General features: G+C 36.0%; 1 protein-coding gene and 1 long non-coding RNA gene across 14 annotated transcripts in view; one reads left to right on the top strand and one right to left on the bottom strand.

The window, feature by feature from the left end:
- The window catches only part of thrb (thyroid hormone receptor beta), a 133912-nt gene that overhangs the window by 97218 nt on the left and 12882 nt on the right, over positions 1 to 23812 (top strand). For 10 of the 13 annotated variants that reach the window (XM_037794890.1, XM_037794887.1, XM_037794880.1 and 7 more), the window contains 5 exons: positions 1209 to 1259; positions 19494 to 19594; positions 19685 to 19832; positions 22389 to 22594; positions 23725 to 23811. In XM_037794890.1, the coding sequence (XP_037650818.1) occupies positions 1209 to 1259; positions 19494 to 19594; positions 19685 to 19832; positions 22389 to 22594; positions 23725 to 23811 (593 nt within the window). Of the gene's footprint in view, positions 1 to 1208; positions 1260 to 17101; positions 18226 to 19493; positions 19595 to 19684; positions 19833 to 22388; positions 22595 to 23724; position 23812 lie in introns of those variants that run through there. The other 3 variants (XM_037794891.1, XM_037794892.1, XM_037794893.1) reach the window with 3 other exon arrangements.
- On the bottom strand, positions 4000 to 6783 carry LOC119503230. Its single transcript, XR_005210282.1, has 4 exons — positions 6773 to 6783; positions 6089 to 6094; positions 4468 to 4472; positions 4000 to 4125 (listed from the first exon to the last, which is right to left on the bottom strand). It is a non-coding gene; the product is annotated as an uncharacterized LOC119503230 (long non-coding RNA).

Here is a 23812-nt window from a genome sequence, read left to right as displayed (position 1 = left end):
AATGAGACATTATCTAATGCTACCTTTGGGTGAATTTAGGGGAAATCTACATACGCAAATAGAAAAAATAGTAAAATAAACACCTAAATATGTATTTTGGATGTTTTCTTTCAGCTAGTCTGAAAGAAGACATGTTATATAAGCAAAATAGTCCAAAATCTGAAAAATGACCAGTGCATGAAAACAATGTTTTTGCCTGAGGTGTCTCGCTCAACTTAGAGCTTGTTTGTCTGCCTGCGACACTTGAGATGACAGACGTCCGTGGCGTAACATGAAAGCCGTTGACCAAAAGCTAATTTTCTGCGCAGAACATCATTCCAGCTTTACATGGTGCACAGCTTGTTCCACTGATCATGTGTGGAGGGTCTTAGAAAAATATTGCATCCTAATTCACTAGTTAGTGATGAGCTGTCTTCACCAGCAGAGGACTCTGCTTACTGTAAGATGCATTGAAACGGTGTCCTCTGGGCAGCAAGAAACTTTATAGAATCCAGGTGAAAATCAGTTCAAATCTACTTTTTTTTAGCCTAAACTGATTATCTAGTTTATAGTCTCAGAGTTATAGTCGAACATGAGCGTTTTATTGAATAGAAAGTGCTTTATTCTTTAATTGCTTCATGATTTAAGAGTTAAAATGTCTCCGTTTGAACTTGAAAAAAGACACTTTTCCGCACCCTTAACCATTTATTACAACTCACTCAGTGCACGCTATAAAAGCAGACTTCCCTAGCACACACATAAAAAGAGCTGTTTAAGGACATGTTGTAATGTACCAGATGTACGTGTTGCTGTCTGCAGACAGGATGTCCTGTACATTGAACAGTCTGTGCCTCCATGTGTGCGTTTGTTTACTCAACGTAGATAGTGTACGGGGCGAATTGGCCGTCACGTGTGGATTTAGCCGGTCCCAGCGACCTCGCTGACCCCGCCACATTATGCTATCGACCTCAGCGTATAGTGAACAGACGCGAGCTTGCATGTATCACATGAGAAAAATTAACCCGATCCCCCTCACTCACCGTAACACCAGAACAAACAACATGTGACAAAGTGATTGTTTCTGATACACATTTACCTGCTTGTTTTCTTATTAGCATCTGACTGTTGAAGCCTTTTGATTTGATGTGAAAAGCAGAGGAGCTGTCAGTCTCACCTGTTTCTCTGAGCCAGTAGCTCTTTTTTAAAAGTGCCTCTCCCATCTATTTTAGAGCCAGCAGAAAATTGCTCCCCCCGCTGGAATGATGAGGCCATTCAAAATGGTAATATTTATCCTCCCTCTCAGCTCTGCTTTTCCTCCTCTCTGTCAGTCCTGGGTGAGCGTCGGAGCTCTCATGAAAAACTGTCGAGCTTTTTCACAATAAAACTGAGAAGCTCCTTCAGATTTTTAACCTCCTTCAGATTTTTGCTTTAAATGTTGTGAAAGGCCTTGAATGTCTTGATTGATTCTGTTTAGATCCGGGTAAGTACTTCATTTGGTGAAATTTTAGAAAAATGTTTTCTCTTCTTTTTCATATTTTTTTTTAGGCCTTTCACTCTTTCATAAACCATTACCCCAAACGATTTACCAAGCTCCTGCTGAGATCTCATTTCAATATCTTTTTGTGTGTGGCAGGGTAGCTGCAGACGGAGACACGTCATGTCTTTCATTTTTATTACATTCACTTCACTGAAGACCTTAGATATCCAGGTTGGTCTGATAATATAAAGACCTGCCGGTAAAGGCGGCAACTAATGATTATTTTTGTCGTAAATTATCAATTATTTTCTCGATTAGTTGTTTGGTCTTTAAAATGTCAGAAAATTGTGAAAAATGTTGATCAGTGTTTCCCAAAGCCCAAGATGATGTCCTCAAATGTTTTGTTTTGTCGAAAGATATTCAGTCTACTGTCATAGAGGAGTAAAGAAACCAGAAAAAATATTCACATTTAAGAAGCTGGAATCAGAGAATTTTTACTTTTTTTTTTTTTTTTTTTAAATGACTCAAACTGATTAATCGCTTATTAAAATAGTCGGCGATTAATTTAATATTTGACAACTAATCGATTCATTGTTGCATATCTACTGCAGATAAATGCAAAATAATATTAAACTAAATCCATGTAATGCATTTGGTTATCGTGTCATTAAGTAGACTCTGTAGAATTAAAGACTTTGTGATATTATTAGCAATAAACTGAGGGCTGTTTGATAACACTGAAACGCTGCTTAAAGCGTTTTCGAGAACCGCTCATCGCGCGCCGACTGTAGGGAAGTGAAGAAGTGTTCGGTTGTAGCGTTAGTATGTCCAGCATCCAGCAGACAACGGGCTCGACTCAGAGCCCTGAAGACCGCTGCTGCACGGACCGCTGCTGCACGGACCGCTGTTGCGCGGACCGCTGTTGCACAGAGCGTTTTTCGCTTGTTTATTCAAAGTTTATTAATATTGAACGTGTAGCGTGTCCAAATTACTGCAAATTGGACACCGTACGTCCTCAGGTCCCCAGTAATACACCTGCCAAGTGTGAAGTATATCGGATGGACTGTTCTTGAGTTATGCCGAGGACACACACACATACGTACATACAGACGGAGATTCCTCGCTTTATATTTAGACGAGATCACAGACATGACAGCAAAAGAAAACTAGAGACACATTTGATTACATTAACAAGTAACTGTAGATGCAACATGTCTCTGATCCTCATGTATGCAGAAGTCCACATCAGTTTCAACCGTTAAATGAACAAAATGAAAGAAACCAGATTTTAAATATTTGCCACAGATGCATTTTAATGACAAGTATGCAAAAGTAAATACATTATTATAGCCTGTACCAGTCTGTAACATGTTGCAAGCATAGTTTTTGTTTATTGTTTATCATCGGGGAAATTAAGCTAAAACTCGAAACTCCTTGAGGAGGTATCCTTCTGGGCTGAATGCCTGAAGCCTCTGTTGAGATAAACTGTTGGAAAAAGTATCACAGAATTACGATGACGTATTAGGGCCACTGTAGGCTAAAAAATATATATATATTATGGAGCCAGGGGAGGGGGGGTAATATTTTTATATTTTCTATATACCTTTGCGTTGAGAAAAAACTCAGAATTTCCTAGATTAAAGTCGGAAATTTACGAGAAAAAAACTCTGATATTCTTTGAGATTAAAATCAGAAATTTACGAGAAATAACTCTGATATTCTTTGAGATTAAAATCAGACATTTACGAGAAATAACTCTGATATTCTTTGAGATTAAAATCAGACATTTACGAGAAATAACTCTGATATTCTTTGAGATTAAAATCAGAAATTTACGAGAAAAAACTCTGATATTCTTTGAGATTAATATCAGAAATGTACGCGAAAAAGACTGATATACTTTGAGATCAAAGTGGTAAATTTACAAGAAAAAAAACTCACAAATTTACAAGAAAAAACCTTGATTATTTGTCTGAAATTTGAGAGAAAGAACTCAGAAATTCTCTGAGATTAAAGTCACAAATTTAAGAGAAGAGAATGTGTGAAAAATATTCGCTATATATAGATATATATATATATCTATATATATATATATCGCTTCAATTTGCAAGTTTGGATCAACCTCATCACACAACAGACGCTGCCACTGTGTGTGTGTGTGTGTGTGTGTGTGTGTGTGTGTGTGTGTGTTATGTCTGCAGTGGACGACCTGATCAAATTATACTTTGCAATTGGATTTAGCAATAAGGAAATGCTCGTGATTTTAGCCCAGAATCACCATATTATCATAAGCATCCAGACTTTGAAGGGACATTGCAGTGAAATGGGCCTTTTCAGAAGAAAACCACTGATTTGATTTTTTTTTCTCGTAAATTTGTGGCTTTTTTTTCTCTGAATTGACCCCCTTCTCCCTGCTCCCTAATTATTTATTTTTTGACCTACAATGGCCCCTAATACGCTGTCGTACAGAATAGCCTGAATGTCACTTTACTTTAATTGACTATTACCAATTAACTAATTTGCTTTGCCACATGTTCAATGAATCAATGACTCACTGATGTGTCTGTACGCATGCAGTGGAAGCTTTCCACCTCCTCCTATACTGTCTCCCTGCTTTACTCAGTCTGACCTTCTGCTACCACTATGGGTTTTATACTCTGCACTGATTGCTGGTACATTTCAAGGACACTTCAGTCAGTATTGTTACAGCTTCATATGGCCTTTTCATATCGAGGTCTTCTTTTCTGGTCCTCTATGATGACTGTTGATATAAAAGGATGCCTTTTTAAAAGTGTCTCAGTGCAGTTTAAACTGGCTCAATTCAATTTTCACAGCTCACATTTGTTGAGTGTAGAGGGTTGTAAGGAGTATATATTTATATAAGGCCATGTCTGGTGGGTGCACAATCAGAGCGAAATGGTATGAATACAATTTTCTTGATGGCACTTTCCACACTGTGTCCATCACATCTTCACCTTTAGGTCCTTTCAATACATTAGTAAACCAAACACACTGACTTTGAAGTGCCTTTGTCGTCAGGCTGTTCTCATGCACTGAGCAATGCGTTTAATGCATCTGGCGTGTCATTTGTACGCCATGTCGTCCGTATTGACTGCAAGAAAAACGCTTTCACATAAATATGCTTTGTCAGATCTGGTGACGTAGAATAAAAAGCGAGAAAGGCCACTTCTGGCAGGTGGGTGGGACTTATTACCCAGGAGGCTGGTGTTCGAGACCGGTGATTTGTTTTATAAGTTTGTCAGATGTTTTTTAGTGACGTTTGAGATGTGTTTTCCATACTTTTTTAGGTTTAGGGCTGTCAAACGATTAAACTAGTTAATCGCGATTAATCACAAATTAATTGTAAATTTTTTTATCTGTTCAAAATGTACCTTAAAGGGAGATTTGTCAAGTATGTAACACTCTTATCAACATGGGAGTTGACAAACATGTTTGCTTTACGCAAATGTATGTATATATTTATTGTAATCAATTAACAACACAAATCAATGACAAATATTGTCCAGAAACCCTCACAGGTACTGCATTTAGCATAAAACAATATGCTCAAATCATAACATGGCAAACTGCAGCCCAACAGGCAACAACAGCTGTCAGTGTGCTGACTTGACTATGACTTGCCCCAAACTGCATTTGATTATCATAAAGTGGGCATGTCTGTAAAGGGGAGACTCGTCGGTACCCTATAACACATTTTCATTCACATATGTTGAGGTCAGAGGTCAAGGGACCCCTTTGAAAATGGCCATGACAGTTATTCCTCGCCAAACTTTAGCGTGAGTTTGGAGCGTTATTTAACCTCCGTCCCGACAAGCTAGTATGGCATTTTGGTTCCATTAATTGGTTGGTACCAATGGATTCCTTAGGTTTTTTCTAGTTTCATAAGATATCAGTAACTTCATTCTAGCTTTAAAACGGAGCAACAACCTAAAAATTGCAAGTTGCATTAATGCGTTAAAGAAATTAGTGGCGTTAAAACAAATATGCGTTATTATTGTGTTAACATTGACAGCCCTAGTCGCGTTGTTTCCATACGTACCGTAAGTTACTTAGTTAACGTACTTATTTTAAACCCAACCATGACATTTTTCAAATGACACGCGAAAAGTCTAAAATGCGTCCTCATGACACGCAGGATGTCCTAATGTCGTTCTATTCATACGCCTTCCCGTGAGACAGGGTTGAAATGCTCAGCGTGTTCACAGATGAACTCCGGAGGGATTGTCCACTAATAAACAGTTGATAGTACAGTTTGAATCTTATCTGCTTTAGTAAACACCTTAAAAAAAGGAAAATCCATCCTAAAACAGGATTTACACTGTGCACCGTGTGTGTGTACTGGACAATCAGCATTAGATAACTGAATTAGTGAGCTTAATGTTATAGTGTTGAAGCCCATTGTGTTTTCATGGGAATGAACTGTACTGTATAAATCCAGTTTTCTGGCCGCTTTGCTCGCTGATCAGCGTCTGTGGAGCAGCTGGCATTCGTCTCTAGATGACATCATCTCCACAGTCTGTCTCTCAGCTGTTCAGATGAAAAGGAGACAGGAATGCACAGATTCAAACTGAGCTGTGTAATCAAACATTTTCTAGTTGTTCTTTTTTGCACCGTGTCCTGAATATAGTTTTCTAAATCGTCACTTTTATTCTTATAGCCCAATATCGCTCAATTTGCCTCAAGTTTGCTTTACAGTCTGTGCAGCATACGACACCCTCGGTCCTTTAGACTCTTAGCAGACAGTACAAACAGAAACAGACGGCTTTTGTCAGCTTTGTTTTGGTGTTTATGTCTGAATTGAATTGTCTCAGGAGGAATCTTGTTCAATAGTGTTTGCCTCCAGAAATCTGCGCCGTGATGATTCACTCATTACGTGTCTATCTCAGCAGCGGCTCGTCTGCAGACTTCTTAATGAGGTCAGCGACGGGAACAAAAGCAGCACTGATGAATTGTTCATGACAAACGTCCACAGTTACTTGTAGAAGAATGAGTCCATAGTTGTTCAAAAAAGTTTTTGTTTATGACCTACAAACATTTCAGGTTATTTAATATTAATTCAATATACCCTAGAATGATAAAACATCAAGAAAGTATGAAAAAAGGAGCTTTCTTCACACTAAAAAATTAAGCTTGGACAGACTTTTTGGTAGTTTTTAAAAACAGTAAAACAGGGAGCAGCATGTTTCATGAGTCTACTAGGAGAACAGCTCACAGGCATAAACTCAAATGATGTCACTGTGTGCGTCACAGTGAAGTGAAAATAATTACAATCTCATTTTGCACATAATATGACACCTTAAAATGTATGATATATTAAATGTACATAAATATACACCAGACACATCAAAACTAGAAATTAAAATAAATTCAAATTTAAAATATAAATGTAACACGAGGTAGAACATTAGCTACTGTAAGGTAAGAAATGTCCCACATAGAAAAATATTTATTAAAACATTCAAGATGGACCTTAAAGAAAATTTTATTGGGATTACACTATAAAATCTATACACAATTTAAGGAGTACCAAAATCTCTTTTCCTTAACAAACTATGCCAAATGAAGAGACATTATACAGATGCAGGCTGGTCTCATACACCGTTCGTACATACGAAAAAGTAATGCTCTGTAATTCGTATATAGGAAGTATAAAGAGCGACAATGGAGGAGGTTGGGGCGGATGAGTCAGTAAAAAAAACACCAGACTTCCGCCCTGGAGACTGATGTTCATGTCCCGTGTGAAAACGGGGGACAAAGACGGTTTTATTTTGTGTCTGTCGAGTTTGAATAAAGTGTGTTTCGATGATCAGGGAGGTAAAATGACTGTTTGTCTGACTGGAGTCTGGTGGTTTTGAGGAGAGCATAGTAATTGTCGGTTTTGTACGTTTACAAATTTTAATAATTGTCCAAATCCCTGTGGATTTTATTCATTATATATTCACTTCAATGTGTCCCCCCGGGTGTCGAGTTTCCATCACTGTCGATCCTTGCTGGATCCGATAAATACCCGTGACTACTGCAGAGTCATTTGTCCTGGGAATGAATGCTGATTGTAACATTTCCCTCTAAAGACAAAAATCAGATGTTAGTGGGTGTTCCTGGGTTTTTTGTCCAGTGGGAAAGTGGCTTCAGTTGAGGTTAGATCGTGAGAAGATAGTTACTAGTTACTTACTACTTCCTGCCGTGGCACTGAACATCGACATTGCATGCAAGTCGTGAGGTCTGAATCCAATATGGATGTATTCTTTGGGACAATGAGCTGCTTTTCTTTGTAATGACCCGCACTTGAACCCACGGTACTTGACCTTGACCAGCTAAATCCCCCCTGACGGGTCTGGGAATGTGTTGAATCCTCACTTCTACTTGTAGATATGCACAGTTTGAATTGTCCAGCATTTGTAATACCATATCAGGCTAATGGCAAATTACTGCTAGTGTATTGTGAACACAGTGAGATTGGATTCTTTTGTAATCACTCAGTGAATGTGTGCAGTTTTACCAATATGAAGGGCAAACCGCCCTATTTGGAGCTTTTACAGGAGAAGCATTTAAAATTTGAAAAGAAGAGCATGTATCTAAAATAGATTCCAAAGTGCGGGATAATCCTTCCAAACTTTAACCTTCGCCGATGGGAGCCTTCTGTTGTTCCCCTGAGCTTACCCTGAACTTTAAGGGGAAAGGTTCAACAACTAATGTGTCCTCTTCAGGTAACACCGAGTAGCCGGGGACATCTGGCACTGAGCATCATGTCAGTCGAGGGCCCCGGGGTAAAAAGAGATTCCTCACATCCATTAATTGTTCATGAACTGCTTTGAACTGCCTAGGCCTAAAGTAATCAATCAGGGAGGGGATATATCTGTGCAAAAAACCCGCCGCAGGGCCACTGTGGTGAGGTGCCATCCGCAGAGAAACCACGTCCCTGTTTGCAAGTATTGTTTTCTAAAATAGAACGGCGTGGTTGATTATCTCAGCCGTTTGTCAGGAATATCTGGAGTCAGCTGCTGGACACGAGCCTGCTTACTCAGCATAACTTCACACAGGAAGTGTGAAATATTCTTGTGGATATACTATTCCAACACGTGTTTTTTAGAACAAAGTTAAAGAGAAAAAAAGTGAAAAGACAGTCAAGGTAAGTAGAGAAATATATTTATTGTTTAAAATGTACTGTAGATTTTGCTATTTTGGAAAGACTAAAATGTATGTGCTTGTTTTTATGTACTAAACTAAAAGTGATGCATTTGTGGTGCTGAAAATATTGAATATGAAATCTTGAATCTTTTGTCTATACTATCATATAAAAAAAAACTCTAAAGTAATCTTAAATCAAGCTCCACTTATTAGCTTTTGTTCCCCAGAGCGTTCAATCGCATGATGTGTTTAAAAGAAATGTCTTTTATTTGCATTATTTCAAAGGAAAAGAATAAAGTGTAAAAGTCCATCATTTAGACAATTGCAATAAGTTATTTTTTAATTAATAAATACCTCTTTCAATACCTGAATTTACAAGGAAAATCTTTTTTATAAATAAAATATATATATCACATTTATAGTTATGGTTGTGTAGAGAAGCATGTACAGTACAACATGTGTATTTCTATTTACTTTATTTATTTATAAGAAACAAAAAGGTGACAGATGCAAATACTCCAGCAAAACTGACTTGATGAATGTTGTATATGAATTAATAATGTAAATGTAAATACATATTGTTGTACTGCACATGCTTCCCTAACAAAACCAACGTTTTTTTAGCTGAATAAAAAAGATTTAGAAAGAAATTTACACTTGTTTAATTTAGAATGTATGATAAAAACTTTTTAAAATGTTACAAACTTACAGAGAGATCATTAAAAGCATAAAACCTCACAGGCGCAGGCGTTAATACTGTCTAGTAATCTTGAATCCTTTGTCTATACCATCATATGAAAAAAATACAAAGTAATATTAAACCAAGCTCCACCTACTAGCTTTATTCCCCCGAGCGCTTTCAATCATATGATGTGTTTAATGTGCAGATATACTTAATTTTAACTTTAAACAAATTGCTTTTATTTGCATTATTTCAAAGTAAATAATTGCAATAAGTACTTTTTTAGGGTTAGTTTTTAATTCATAAATACCTTGTTCAATATCTGAATGTACTTGTTTTGTATATGAATAAATAATGTAAATACATATTTCTGTACTGCAGATGCTTCTCTACACAACCATAGTTTTTTAGCTGAATGAAAAAAAAAATCTGAAAGAAATTTTACATTTGTTTAAATTTAAATAAAAAAATGTTACAAACTTACGGAGAGATCATTAAAAGCATAAAAGCTCAACAGGCGCAGGCGTTAATACGGTCCACTCAGACGACAGATTGTTACAGTATTGACACGCGTTAAACTCTGTCTGATGAACGCTTAACAGTTTGTCGAGAGTCGAAACTCCAAACAAGATTAGTCCATGGTGAGGACATCACCTCATCAAAAAGTTAAACTGGTATCAAGCCCTCTTTGGAAGCAGATTTGCCTCATTGGGCCTGCCTCTAACCAGCTGCTGCGTGTTGATCACATCTACTTGTCACACACTCACACTTATTACATGAACGGGATCAGTAATCCCATGATAAGCCTTTTTAACTGTGCATTCAGACCGATTATAGAAATTAAACATTGATTATACTGGTTGTACAGTTTGTACAATTATGTTGAAAGATTAGGGCTGTCGATCAATTCAAATATTTAATCATGATTAAATGGTAAATGGACTTATATAGCGCTTTTCTAGTCTTGCGACCACTCAAAGCGCTTTACACTACATGTCAGCATTCACGCACACATTCACACACTGATGGCAGACGCTGCCATGCAAGGTGCCAACTTTGCCCATCAGGATCTAAATCTAAATACTCATCCACACACCGATGGCACAGCCTTGGGGAGCAATTTGGGGTTCAGTGTCTTGCTGAAGGACGCATCGACATGTGACCGTAGGAGTCGAACCACTAACCTTCTGATCGGTGGACGACCTGCTCTACCCACGGAGCCACAGCCACTCACAATCACATGATTGTCCATAGTTAATCACGATTAATTGCATATTTTTTATCTGTTCAAAATGTACCTTTAAAGGGAGATTTGTCAAATATTTAATACTCTTATCAACATGGGAGTGGGCAAATATGCTGCTTTATGCAAATGTATGTACATATTTATTATTGGAAATCAATTAACAACACAAAACAGTAACAAACATTGTGCAGAAACCCTCCCTAAAGCCCCAAACTGCATGTGATTATCACAAAGTGGGCATGTCTGGAAAGGGGAGACTCGTGGGTACCCATAGAACCTATTTTCATTCACATATCTTGAGCTTTGAAAATGGCCATGACAGTTTTTCCTCGCTAAAATTTAGCCCAATTTTGGAGCGTTATTTAGCCTCCTTCTCGACAATCTAGTATGATATAGTTGGTACCAATGGTAACAACCTCCGAAATATCGATTGCGTTAAAGAAATGAGTTGCTTTAAAACGATTTTGCAACTTTGACAGTCCTTAATATAAAATTATTTAAGAGGTGCTGGATTATTGACACGTTATTATCATATGTGTATTATTAACATGATCACTATTTCATTTTTAAATATCACGGTTATCCCCCCTACTTTACTCATATTCTAATGATTGTTTGCACACTAGTCTCTTTAGCACAGCCTCAACAGTATTCCACCCTGCATTTCACTGCACATATTGTGATGGATATATGACTTAATAAAAACTTAATCACTATAATGAGCCACATACAGCAGAACATGTTTGTCTTAACATTTAATTCCAGCACTGTCTATCTGTGTTTAATGTATAAAGGCTTAACTGTTTGACCTTTCCATTACATCTGCCTTTAAAGTAGTAAGTAGTAATCAAGTTTGGGAGCTTAGAATAGGTCCGAATAAACAACGATATCAGACTTTAGGTCATGACTAGGTCATTCATTTGCCATGCACTTCCCACTTCTCAATGTGAAATCTAAAATTGAGCAATAATGATAATTGTAATTCCACATATCTACATAGATTAAACGTAACTATATCTGCTGTTTTCTCTAGTATATAAGTCATCTGTACATATAATGCTAATTGTAAATATTATACCCATAAGTCCATTCAAGACACCATTAAATAACTCTTCCTAAGAGACATTTAAAATGTTTGATATTTAAAGACATTTAACAGTTAATAAGTTATTAAGAAATTCTCAAGATCACAAACAAGCTTTTATATTTAATGTTAAATCATTTTATGACTAGTCAATCTTGATTTTTTTTAAATGAGTTTTTCATACAGTGTGAACAAATCCAACCTGTACACAGGTAATATGCACTTAAATTAATCTATAGTAAAATTCTTCATAAGGTATTTTACATTAGTACAAATTGTATAGATCTGAAATTGGAATTTCTAAAATGAAATGATAAAAAATGAATAAAGCATTTTCAGCAGACACAACAACATAAGTGCTAATATCAGTTATTGAACTAAAGACTGTAAATCGGGTTTGACCAATTGAACTGTAATTGTCAAACATGAAGAGGCCTTTCTTAAATTGTATTTATTTATCACTGTTAAAAAAAAAAAACATAGTAAAAAATCCAACGGCAAAGTGTCCAGACGGATACCGTCAAATTACAGTAAATAAACTTGCCACGAAATTACATGAAATAAACTGTAAAAATACAGAGCAGGTTATACAGTCAAAATGTATGAAATTACAATACATCATTGTTGATAAATGTTCATTAAACTGTGAGAAAACAGACATTAAAAACAACTATACCTGTCAGGTTAATCTCTATAAATTGTTATTTTATGAAACAGCCCAGTCTATCTACAGTAATTTTCGATTAAAATATTGTTTGTTGTATAATAACTAAGAAATAATGTATAAAAGTTCAATATTTATCTGCACATTCATTGCTATGATATTGTTAAAGTAAAAGTCAGTTCCCATTTTCTCCAGAGATTCACTGAGGTGCGCTCATTAGGACCCAGATTGTGTTCTCATGAGTTATTTTGTTGAGGTCTGTTAAACTTCTGTGATAGCATGTTATATTATATTGAAATATTAAGAAGCTAATTCCTTAATTCAATATGTAGAGAAATCTTTGGTCACCAACATAATGTGCATATTTATACCCTAGCTTTTAAATTGGTAATTACAGACAGCACATGTGAACCAGCCTCAAAGATGGCAGTGAATCTGACAATATTGCATTGGTAAGGTGATTAAAAAAAAAAGAAGTTTAAAGGTCCCATATAGTGCTCATTTTCAGGTTCATACTTATATTCTGTGTTTCTAATAGAACATGTTTACATGCTGTAATGTTAAAAAAAACATGTTATTTTCCTCGTACTGTCTGCCTGAATATACCTGTGTTTACCCTTTGTCTGAAACGCTCCGTTTTAGTGCATTTCAATGGAATTGCAACGGAATTGCGTTGCTACGTAACAGTTTGGGTCCCTGTTTACTTCCTGTCAGCTGATATTATTCACATACACTGCAACAGGAAATAAACTGGGACACATTTAGAATGTTTACGTTTAAAACCGTGTAATGGTCTAAATATTGTATATTTGTGACATCACAAATGGACAGAAATCCTAACGGCTTGTTTCAAAGGCACAATTTCTGAATACGGGCTGTGTGTATTTCTCCTTATATTGAGCGCTTTGATAGTTTAACAGTATTTTTATAGCACTTAAACCTGCTTAAACCTTTAACACTACTTCAGAAACGGAGGAGATATGTGGTGTAGTTTGCTTATTGTTACTTATAAATAAAACAAATTAATTAAAAAGTGACTATACTGTCTTCCATCACATTAATAATAATAATAATAATAATAATAGCTTGGATTTATATAGCGCCTTTCATGAAACCCAAGGACGCTTAACATTGTTTCTATGACCTGTAGGGCAAAATAAAAATAAATGTATATCAACCATGATAGCTTCATTAAGAGCCGGTAGCTCTAACAGAGCTGTCAGACCCATCTCAGCCTTTTATACGCTCACTCCACACAACACAAACGCATCGCTGTCCTTCAGCTCATCTCGTGCTCCGCAACTAATGAGATTAAACCGCCGATGCTCCACAGTCAAGACATGTCACTTAAACACGAGACGGATGACATGTTTAAGTCGCATTAAGTGTCATATTATATCTGGCTTTTAGTCTCAAGGTTTCCACCTGCATTACAGGATTATTAGCACCTGTGCTGAAAACAAACTAAATAGGGAGTAAAAGATACACAGCCGAGCAAAAAATACAGATTTTTTACTTTCTGATGTTTTTATTATTCATTTGTCTCAGTGTTGTCATAGGGTCAAAGTGAAACAAATCTATCATTAATTTACATATTGGCACACAAAATGTAATTGTTAAAATTATATAACTTTACAAAATAAGCTCTTCCATAAACTTACTGAAATGTGTATTCAGCATGTGTTATTTTCATGTATACCGCTGTTTTCAGTCATATGCAGTCTAACTTAATGTTGAATGCATGTGAAAATACATTACAGTAAAATACATAATCATTTTGTTATCAATCTATAATGAGGGGAAATGCATTGTCATTTTAGTGAGAATTTGGTTACTCCATGTAATCATATTTCTCTGATTAACTGGAGTTTTTAAATGGTTCGGAAATATCTGCTAAATTACATAGAAACTTTTGAGGTGAACGATGTGTACAAAATCGATTTTAACAATTTTTTAAAAAACAAATTTCTGTGTAAATCATGGGGAAATTAAAAGTACATTACATTGGAAAGAATTACATTCATTACACATACAATTACTAATTTAATTCATATACTTTCTTTTTAGGAAAAATAATGAAATGGGGAACAGTGACTAAAAACTGTGACAAGAGAAACAATTTTACATTTTATTGATTGACCTTTAACTTTTTAACAATTTGAACCCTGTTTACATAGTGATATAGCTCTGTGCCTCTGGATATACAAATCATATTAAACAGAAAGCAAAGTTGTGAAATACGAGGTCTTCAAATATGTCAACTTTAGTGGTTCAGAGTCCACAAGAACCTTGATTATCCGTACAGCATTTCTTCATAATCCTGTACACCAACAGTATTGATCGTGTCTTCTCTGAAGGACGTGATGGGGAGCGTGCAGACTGGCTGCAATTCAGAGAGTTCAGATAAGTACAAGCAGCAGGGATTTTAAAGCCAAAACTGCACGCATCTTTGCTCAAGACTTGGCCATGTGTTCACATTCATGTTTGTGATCCATTAACCAGCTATGCTTTCTGGTATGTGGTCATCTCTTAAGAAGATCTCAGAGGTCCTTGCGTGATCGAATTGTACCGTTAATGTCTCTAAAAGAAGCTTTACGGAAGACTGCAGAAACAAACGCATATTCTGACTGTGATGTATCTGAACTGCAGGCATGAAGATAAAATTTATAATTTACCACAAATACATAAAACAATATGTTTACACTAATACTTGTGTGTTGATTATCTAATTCAGATTTTCTTAACTTTGGTTTTCTTGATAAGTAGACAGGATCACAGGAGACTTCGGCTGGAAATTCTAATAGTTTTGTTGTTGTTTTGTTCTCCTATGATCAGTTTGGAGCTCTCGCCGTGCTACTGTTTTATAGAGAACTAAATTATGCCATACTCACATTCACATGGCAACTTGATAAACGATATGATATGATTACTGAGTTTATGAAAATGTGGGGACCTATAATAGGTTCACAGGCTTAATTCTTAAGGGGAGACACCCCAGGTGAATGGAGTAAAACAATTAACTTATAGATATCACCATGGAACTTCCCCAGTTGATTATTTACATTAAGCCAGTTATTTTTTGCATTAGAGGTTTTGTAAAATTGTATTTTTAAATATGAAAACTGGTGTTTAAGTGCTACTGAAGTGGAGATTTCTGGCTCAGAGTTTGAGAAAAAACTAATTTTGAGAAAACAGCCTTTAAAGATATGTATTGTAAAATTCTGTATGTTTTGCAAGAAACTACAGGTGAATAGGGTAAAAATAATTAACTAATAGATATCACTATGAAACTTCCCCAGTTGATTATTTACATGAAGACTACTTTTCTATTACAAGTTTTCTTAAATACTATGTTTAAATATGCAAATGAGGCATTATCTAATGTTAACTTTTGGTGAATTTAGGAGAAATCTACAGACGCAAACAGACAAAGTAGTAAAATAAACACTTAAATGTGTATTTTGGATGTTTTCTTTCCACTAATCTGAAAGAAGACATGTTATGGAAGCAAAATCTTAAAATTGACCAGCAGTGCGTGAAATAACAATGTTTTTATGTGACATGTCTTGCCTTAATTGTCACCAATATAATTTAATGTATTTATCGTAATATTGTTTTATTTGTACATAAGTAAAGGCAACACATTTATTTTCTCCTCTGGCTTACTCTATTTAAAATTAATATTTAAAAAAATGTGGACACTGACCGATCCAATTTAATCAGTTCGTAATTCAAAGGGAACTATAATGGACCACCTTTGATTCAACAGTAGTCTCTTCAATAATCCAAATCTTCTCCATGAGTGCTAATACAATATAGGGCTTCATATAATATCATCTATACTGTAATTTCCATATATTTTTACAGTAATTAAAAACGATATATATAGAATAAATATAGGCTTAAAAATGTCAGAAAAAGTACTTGTACAGTACGAATGAAAAGTGAAAGCAACCATAAAAATAAATAAAATAATAAAGACAATGAACAGGATGATTTAGATGAATTAGTTTTGTTCAATACTAACTGGTTTCTGCCGTTTTACCCATAATCTGAAGGTAACTCAAAAAATTGAAATCAGAAACTTCTTTATTTTATTATTTTTGTCTGTTTGTAAGTGTGTTTGTTTTATAGTTTTACATGCATACAATAGCATTTCTAAGAACGTCTTTATCGAACAACCTGTTTTGTGGAAGTATGAAGAAGCATTGCTACAGTATTGAAGAAGGCATTATGAATCCCAACAGATACACGTCTTCGCCATAAGGCTTTTATTGAGCAGGAAGCCTAATCAATATGGCTGAGTACAGTCGAGGATAATAGGTGTATTATCTGAAACAGATCACGCAATGTGTCGCTCCGTGTGTTGCTCGCGTGCCTTACATTGTGGGGAAACTATATTGATTTTTAGAATTACAATCTTACAAAGTAAGAAGTCTTACAAAATAAAACTATTTCTTTTCTTTTTTTTAAGAAAATACTTTTATTGATTTCAGTATAAAAAGTATGAAATGTGATTAATGTAAAGAAGAAAAATGAAACAAAAAATTTAAGTAACGTAAAAATATAGTTACATTATAAAAAACAAAATAATAATAGTGTGCAGAAAGGCAAAAACAGAACAAAAGAAAATAATGCAACACAAAAGTTACAAATCAGGTATTTCTATAAACATATGTTTTAAGCAATGATTGAAAGAGTGCGTACATTTAGATTATATACATTTTATTATATACATCTTACGACAATACAGATAATTAAAATTGTATTATTTATTCCCTAATTTGATTTGCCAGTAATCTAAATTATTTTTGTTCATTATTATTTATTTAAGTTATATTTATTTTCAGTAATTCCCACGTTAAAATACTGTTAAGTTCCCAGTGTTTTTTTATTTTCATTCTTTCCAGTAGTTTTGTGGTATAGGGGTTAAATACATGTTACAGTCTTAACGGTGAAAAGACGCTTGTTCCGCGTGTGAAATCTTCAAATCTTCTCAGTGTCATAACATTCACTCAATAGTTGGCAGGAATAATTATATGGTACTGACCTAAGCGAGCTTGTTTACGGATTCTGTTTAAAATACCCGCAGGATAAGTGAGGGGTTAATACACAAAGGTTAAAGGTTAAAGCGTTATAGGAAAGGTATCGGGGTGAAGAGAACTACTAATTCTTACATGATATGAGAACCATCGCCAAAAGGATTTAAAAATTAAGTTTAAAGTTTTCTTGGAATTATTCTTGGCTTTCTTTGGAATTGTTTTTCCAGTTATTAGGTGTAGGTGCAACATGCAAGGTCTTAATCTGTGACATCGTCACTGTCTGTGGCACATTGAGGATTTGTGTAGTGTGAGATTAGAGCGTCGTCATAAATCTCTGCTTCCCAATTCGGCCGTGAGGTGGTGGCGGGTGGGGCAGTTGCTAGGTGTAGTCTGAGGACGTGGTGGATAAAACGTTTGTGCGTCTACGTCGGGTCGACCTCTATGAACTTTTTTTCCAGGACAGGAAACTTGTAATCGTCACATTCACACGGCTTTTTTCTTAGACCTGATTTTTTTTTCTTAAAGAGTTTTCTTTTTGGATACTTTTTTATGGTGCTCCATGATGAACTACTGCATACCAGACATGTATGAGATGCCTCACTCTGGGGTGGGAGGCTACCCGGTGCAGGGCGGCGGGGAACACTGCATGTACCCAGGCGAGGGACCCGGCATGTACAGACACTGTGAACCCCAGCCGCTGCACCATCCGCCCTGCATGGAGCAGGCTTGGCCGCCCAGCCAGCACTACTCTTGCTCGTACGCCGGCGGCCCTCCTGTTTTTAGGAGCGAGTTTTGCGGCATGGACATCCCTCTTAGTCATTACCACCATCAGCCTGAATATTTCCCTGAGATCAAACCTGACTTCTCACACCTGCAGTGGATGCAGGATGTCCACAGGAAAGGTATGACGTCCCCAATTGTGATTCTTGGCTGAAAGGGTATTGTTAAGTTTTGAATTGCAAAGTGATGAAATAGTTTCCATTGTTTTTGTCGTTGTCTCTCTGGCTTGTGTGTGAAGAATATGTTTTTTGAAATATATTTTTGGTAATTAGAGGTGACTCCTCATTGATCAATGAATCAATGATGTCTGGGATTTTCAAATTAAGTCTGATAAGCGCAAATCCAAGATTTAAGGCATCATGCGGCGATAGGTCTGTGAGCAGGACTTGCATCTGAGTGTTTGATTGAGGCAGGCTGGGGGTTCCTTATTGATTGATGGTGAAGCAACAGATGCGGGATTCTTAACAAAACCCAAAAACGTATTGATCAGTTTGTTAACCTCCGGTCCCGGAGTCTGCCGGAGGTCAAAGCACTGAACTCATTAAGCCGAATCCCATCAACATTGGGCCAGGCATTAACTCAGTTAAATTTGCTTTCTATGGAAGTCGGTGCTAATCAAATGTTATGTTATGTGTTGTGTTGTTTGACAGACTAGAGTCGGCCTACCTTTAGATCTCCATGTGTGACTTTTTGAAGCCACATTGTTACACACCTACATGTTATAAATGGACACAAAGGAACAGTTGATTTTTTAATAAAATAAGTATTTCTGTGCTTATTAAGACATAACTAATGAATGAGCTAATAGCCTAATAATAAAATGATGATCTTGAATAATCAAACAATGTAAACACCCATAAACAACTTGGTGTTATGTTATCAGGTTATTTAAATATAAATGCAATGATATTGCTTTTGATAGTCCGTAACAGCATCAATAGCATAAGTGGTGACACTGATGAACGGGAATGAACTCTCTTATTGGAGGACATCATTATTATTATAATTTTTTAAATACTTTTTTTCATGTTTATAAATGATCAAAGGGCCAGTTTGAGGTTGTTGAAGGGCCGGATTCAGCCCACGGGCCGCCAATTGAATGGGCCTTCTCCTTGATCCCCACTTGTTTGTTTGCAATATCAGTTTCACTTTTTCCTTATATGAAAAGGAAAACAAGCAAAAATAAATAAATAATACAATTTAAATAAAACTTAAAATTACAAAAAATATCAGCTCAATAAAATTAATTAATTTACGGTTCTTTTTTTGGCTAACATCAACTAAAAATCTGATCCACAGCAGTCATGGAAAATAGTTCAGACTACAAATCCAGTGATCTTTCTTTTCCCCTCAATAAACTCAGATATTAACCATCTGTTCTTCTCTCCAGGGTACATTCCAAGTTACCTGGACAAGGATGAGCTATGTGTAGTGTGCGGGGACAAAGCCACGGGCTATCACTATCGCTGCATTACCTGTGAAGGTTGCAAGGTAACACACTAGCGAGTCTTTGATGGTTTGCAGCTGATTCGGTTCATTTTTTAAGGCCTTTTTCTAAGCGTGTGCCTGTCTGTTCTCAAGGGTTTCTTCAGGCGAACGATCCAGAAGAATCTCAACCCAACCTACGCTTGTAAGTACGAAGCGAAATGTGTCATCGACAAAGTGACCAGAAACCAGTGCCAGGAATGTCGCTTCAAGAAGTGCATTGCGGTGGGAATGGCAACCGACTGTGAGTTTTACAGGCCCGAAGCCTCTTGTTGTGTCTGCTTCTTGTCTTGCTTGTTTTGTTTATGTGTTTCTTATATCACCCTGCCCACAGATGAAAATTATATATTTGTTTTTTTTATTTATAGAGTACGGGCTAGACCTGTTCTATGTGAAAAGCGTCTTGAGATAACTTCTGTTATGATTTGACGCTATATAAAAATTAATTGAATTTTTTTGCCAGAATTTGGCAAAAAAAAACTGAAAATACTCTAGCTACAAAATACTACAGCTGAAATCCGTCAATTAATCAATTAGTTGATCAACGGAAAATTAATTAGCAACTATTTTCATAATAAATTAATCATTTCATTCAAATATTCGCTGGTTACAGCTTGTCAAACTTGTGGATTTGATTCTTTTCTCCGTCCTGTATGATCATAAACTGCATAACTTTGGACTGTTATTCAGATAAATCTGAATCAGAAATACTTTATTGATCCCCGAGTGGATATTGGGACAGTTGCTCTTATGTATATATACTGTATAAGCATAAAGACATATAAGAAAAATAGAAATAAAGAAGTCATGTAAATTATGTACATAATGCTACAATATATAACACTATATGTAGAGTAATAGAAATAAATAATGCAATAAGAAATATGTACAAATATGTGCATCAAACACATATATACACAATATATAACCACAGTATAAATAAAGTAAAAAAAAATGCAAGAAGTGGGATCAAGTGTGTTAATATCAATACAAGCATAACACAGAAAACAATAATTAAATAAGAATATTTCTTGAAATGTACGGTATAAATATAGTATTAATGTTAGAGTATTGTACAGTTGAATTATTGCATAATGTATACAGTTAAGTATGTAATTTAGTATTGTACAGTTAAGTCAGTATTGCACATAAGAATAATAAGAAATGATGGGGTAGTAAATGGGTGAAATGAGTCCAAGGGCCAGTCCATTGAAAAACAAGCACTATTTTCTGACATTTTATAGACAAAATTATTACGGAATAATTAGGGAATAATGATGATTACTTGCAGCCCTATAGTGTTAGCAGAGAGGAGTATTGTGCTACAGGAGTTGTTTTTAAGCAGTTTCTACGGCCATCTTGATACTTTCTTTAGCGTCCTTTTGTAAATTAAATTAACTCAACCAGACTGCAGCTGCTTTTTCTTTATGAAGACTGAAATGTATTATAGTTAATTCCTTTCAAGCCCTGCAGTGAGTGTTCACTGCTGTGTTTACTCTGAATCTCAAGCCTCCTCTAATGGCATCATACAGTCTCTGCCAGTAAACTGAACTTGAGGGTTGTGAGTCAAGAAGCAAGAAGTTAAGAGCTACTTGTGAATATTGTGTCCATTATATCGCTCACTAATTATTATGCCGGTTGACTATTAATGACTATTATGCTTCAAGAGCACCACGTAAAGTAAAGTGCATGTAGTTTTCCAGTGTTTGTTAGTTAACCCATGTGTGCCCAAAGACTATATTTAGTTTGATAAGGAAAAATGCTACAACATTTGTTCTGATTGTTAAAAATGTTTGTGAAATTTGGTATAGACATACTTTGGGCACGTTTCTAATGTACAATATTGATTTTTTTTTTTTAAATCACACTTTTATTAATAGTCAGGATTTAAAATGAGGAAAAACATTGTGTTTATTAAATGTCTTCCATATAACATTTATTACATTACATACGTGTTCATTCATATATTTGGTATTCAACTTGTTAAGTTCATAGATACCAAATACTTGATTGTGTGCCTTGTAGTTTTTGAGATACAGACATTTACTTATCATACTATTTGGTCACATGGGGCTACTGTTTTTTTCCTAAAATATAATAAAATATAATGGAGTCTATTGCAAAGACAGTAGTGCCCAAAGGCTAGATATAGTACGATAAGAAAAACTCACTTTTCTGCCAAATGTTTTTCACCGATTTTGAAAATGTCTTCACATTTGTGCTGAAGCGAGCCCAGAGAACACTTTCCACTTCCTATAATAAATACATCATCCGTTATTAGTTGATTACAATTTTGTATTAATAATCTAAATCTGCAAAGTAACTTTAGTTGTCAAATAAATGAAGTGGAGTAAAAAGTACAATATATACCTCTGGGATGTAGTGGAGTAGAAGTATGAAGTATCTTAAAATGGAAATACTCAAGTAAAGTAGAAGTACCTCAATATTATACTAAAGTACAGTACTTGAGAACTTAACTGCACTGTAAAGAAGTAATTACTGGTACTTATCAAAGGGGAAAAAAGTTATTTTAGCTAGTTGTGTTGAGTTTATGAGCAGTTGTAAGAACTAGTAATAGTACTAGTTATTCATCACTCACGTATTATTGGAAACTATATTCTTCATATATGTTGAATTATATGCTTGCCTGCACATAAATTGCTATTTAAAAATAAATAAAAAAATTTCAACTTTGTCACCAATTCATCATTTTGTGCTTCCCCCTCCTGCTCCTCCTCATTCCCGTCCACTCTCCTGGTCTCTCTGTTTCTCCTCCTGCCCCCTCCTCTCCTCTCCTCAGTGGTGTTGGACGACAGCAAGAGACTAGCCAAGCGGAAGCTGATCGAGGAGAACCGGGAGCGCCGTCGGAAGGAGGAGCTGCAAAAGACAGTGTGGGACCGACAGGAGCCCACCCAGGAGGAGTGGGACCTCATCCGTATGGTGACTGACGCCCATATGGCCACGAACGCGCAGGGCAACCACTGGAAGCAGAAGCGGAAATTCCTGGTGAGACATCCTCCTCCCTCCCTCCCTCTTCGCCACAAGCCTCCATCGTATCGATTACCCTGCCTTATACAATCCCCCTCCCTCCCCTCACAGATCCCTTCCACATCACCCCCCGCCCCGTCTCCTCCTCCACTCCCACCACCCACCACTGCTCCCTGTGTTAATATGTCCCTGTGTTTTTTTTGTATCTCCTTGTAGAGTGGGGAGAATTAGCTGGACGATGGAGAAAAGTGTGTTCCTCAACGCAGCAGCACTAATTTATAATGGAACATCTTATTCTTGTCTTTGTTTTTAAAAGCAATGATTCTTAATCGCTAATGACTAATAACTTGCTTATTTTTGTGCTGTTTCATTTTTTCTCTCTTTCTGTTTGTAGCTTTTGATTTCACGCCTCACCCCCTTCTTTGACTAATTTTGTTTTCTTTTTTCTGTAAAGTCTTAATCGCTCTGTCCAGATTGAAACGTCTCAACTGTTGACTTTATTTTGGGTTTCCATGGCGCGATCAGAAACAACACTCGTAAAAGCGTGACACTGAATTGAAATGTTTATTTTTAACGGGTGTAGTAGCAGGTTTGTGTTAAGGGGAGGACCGTTTTTGTACAAGGATCTCATCGTTGCGTAATATTCTGATTTTGAGACGACTACGGAAATTAAATTAGTTAAACTTTCCGGGAAAGTCACTTTGCATGAGACACTTAACATGAATATTTCACTACTTTTGCGCTTTCATCGCGTTACCTTGTGTTTTTTAGCCAAACTCTACCGTAAAATAGTGTTCACGCCTTTAGAAAAACATAAGAAAAAATAATTTGGAAACGTTTTGTGATTAAATTTTGATTGATTTCGTCGTGTAAGTGTCCCGTGATGACCATAGAGTTGTGTTTAAAAAGACGATATATTTGACGATAAAAATACTACATTTCCGTGTCGTCGAGTGTTTCTGAGGACCCGTTTGAAGTCGCGGTCCTGAGCCTGAGTCTCGCCATAGAAACCCATCTTGGATCTCTGTCCTCACCTGTTTTCTATCTGCACTCTTTCATCTGTCTTCAGTTTTAACTTGTTTTCTTTTTAGTTGGCTTGACACGGGTTCTTCATTGAAACTTCACGATTCCTGTTGATTATCCAACAGGTCGAGGAAGCAATGCTTCTTAATGAAATAACATGTAATTTATTCTATACTTCTGACCAGAGTGCAGCGGGGGTGAAGGAAACTAAGG

This window comes from Sebastes umbrosus, chromosome 15 (genome assembly GCF_015220745.1).
Source record: "Sebastes umbrosus isolate fSebUmb1 chromosome 15, fSebUmb1.pri, whole genome shotgun sequence".
NCBI classification, from domain to species: Eukaryota; Metazoa; Chordata; class Actinopteri; order Perciformes; family Sebastidae; genus Sebastes; species Sebastes umbrosus.
The sequence above is the reverse complement of the archived record's forward strand: the minus strand, read 5'-3'. Positions and strand labels throughout refer to the sequence as shown.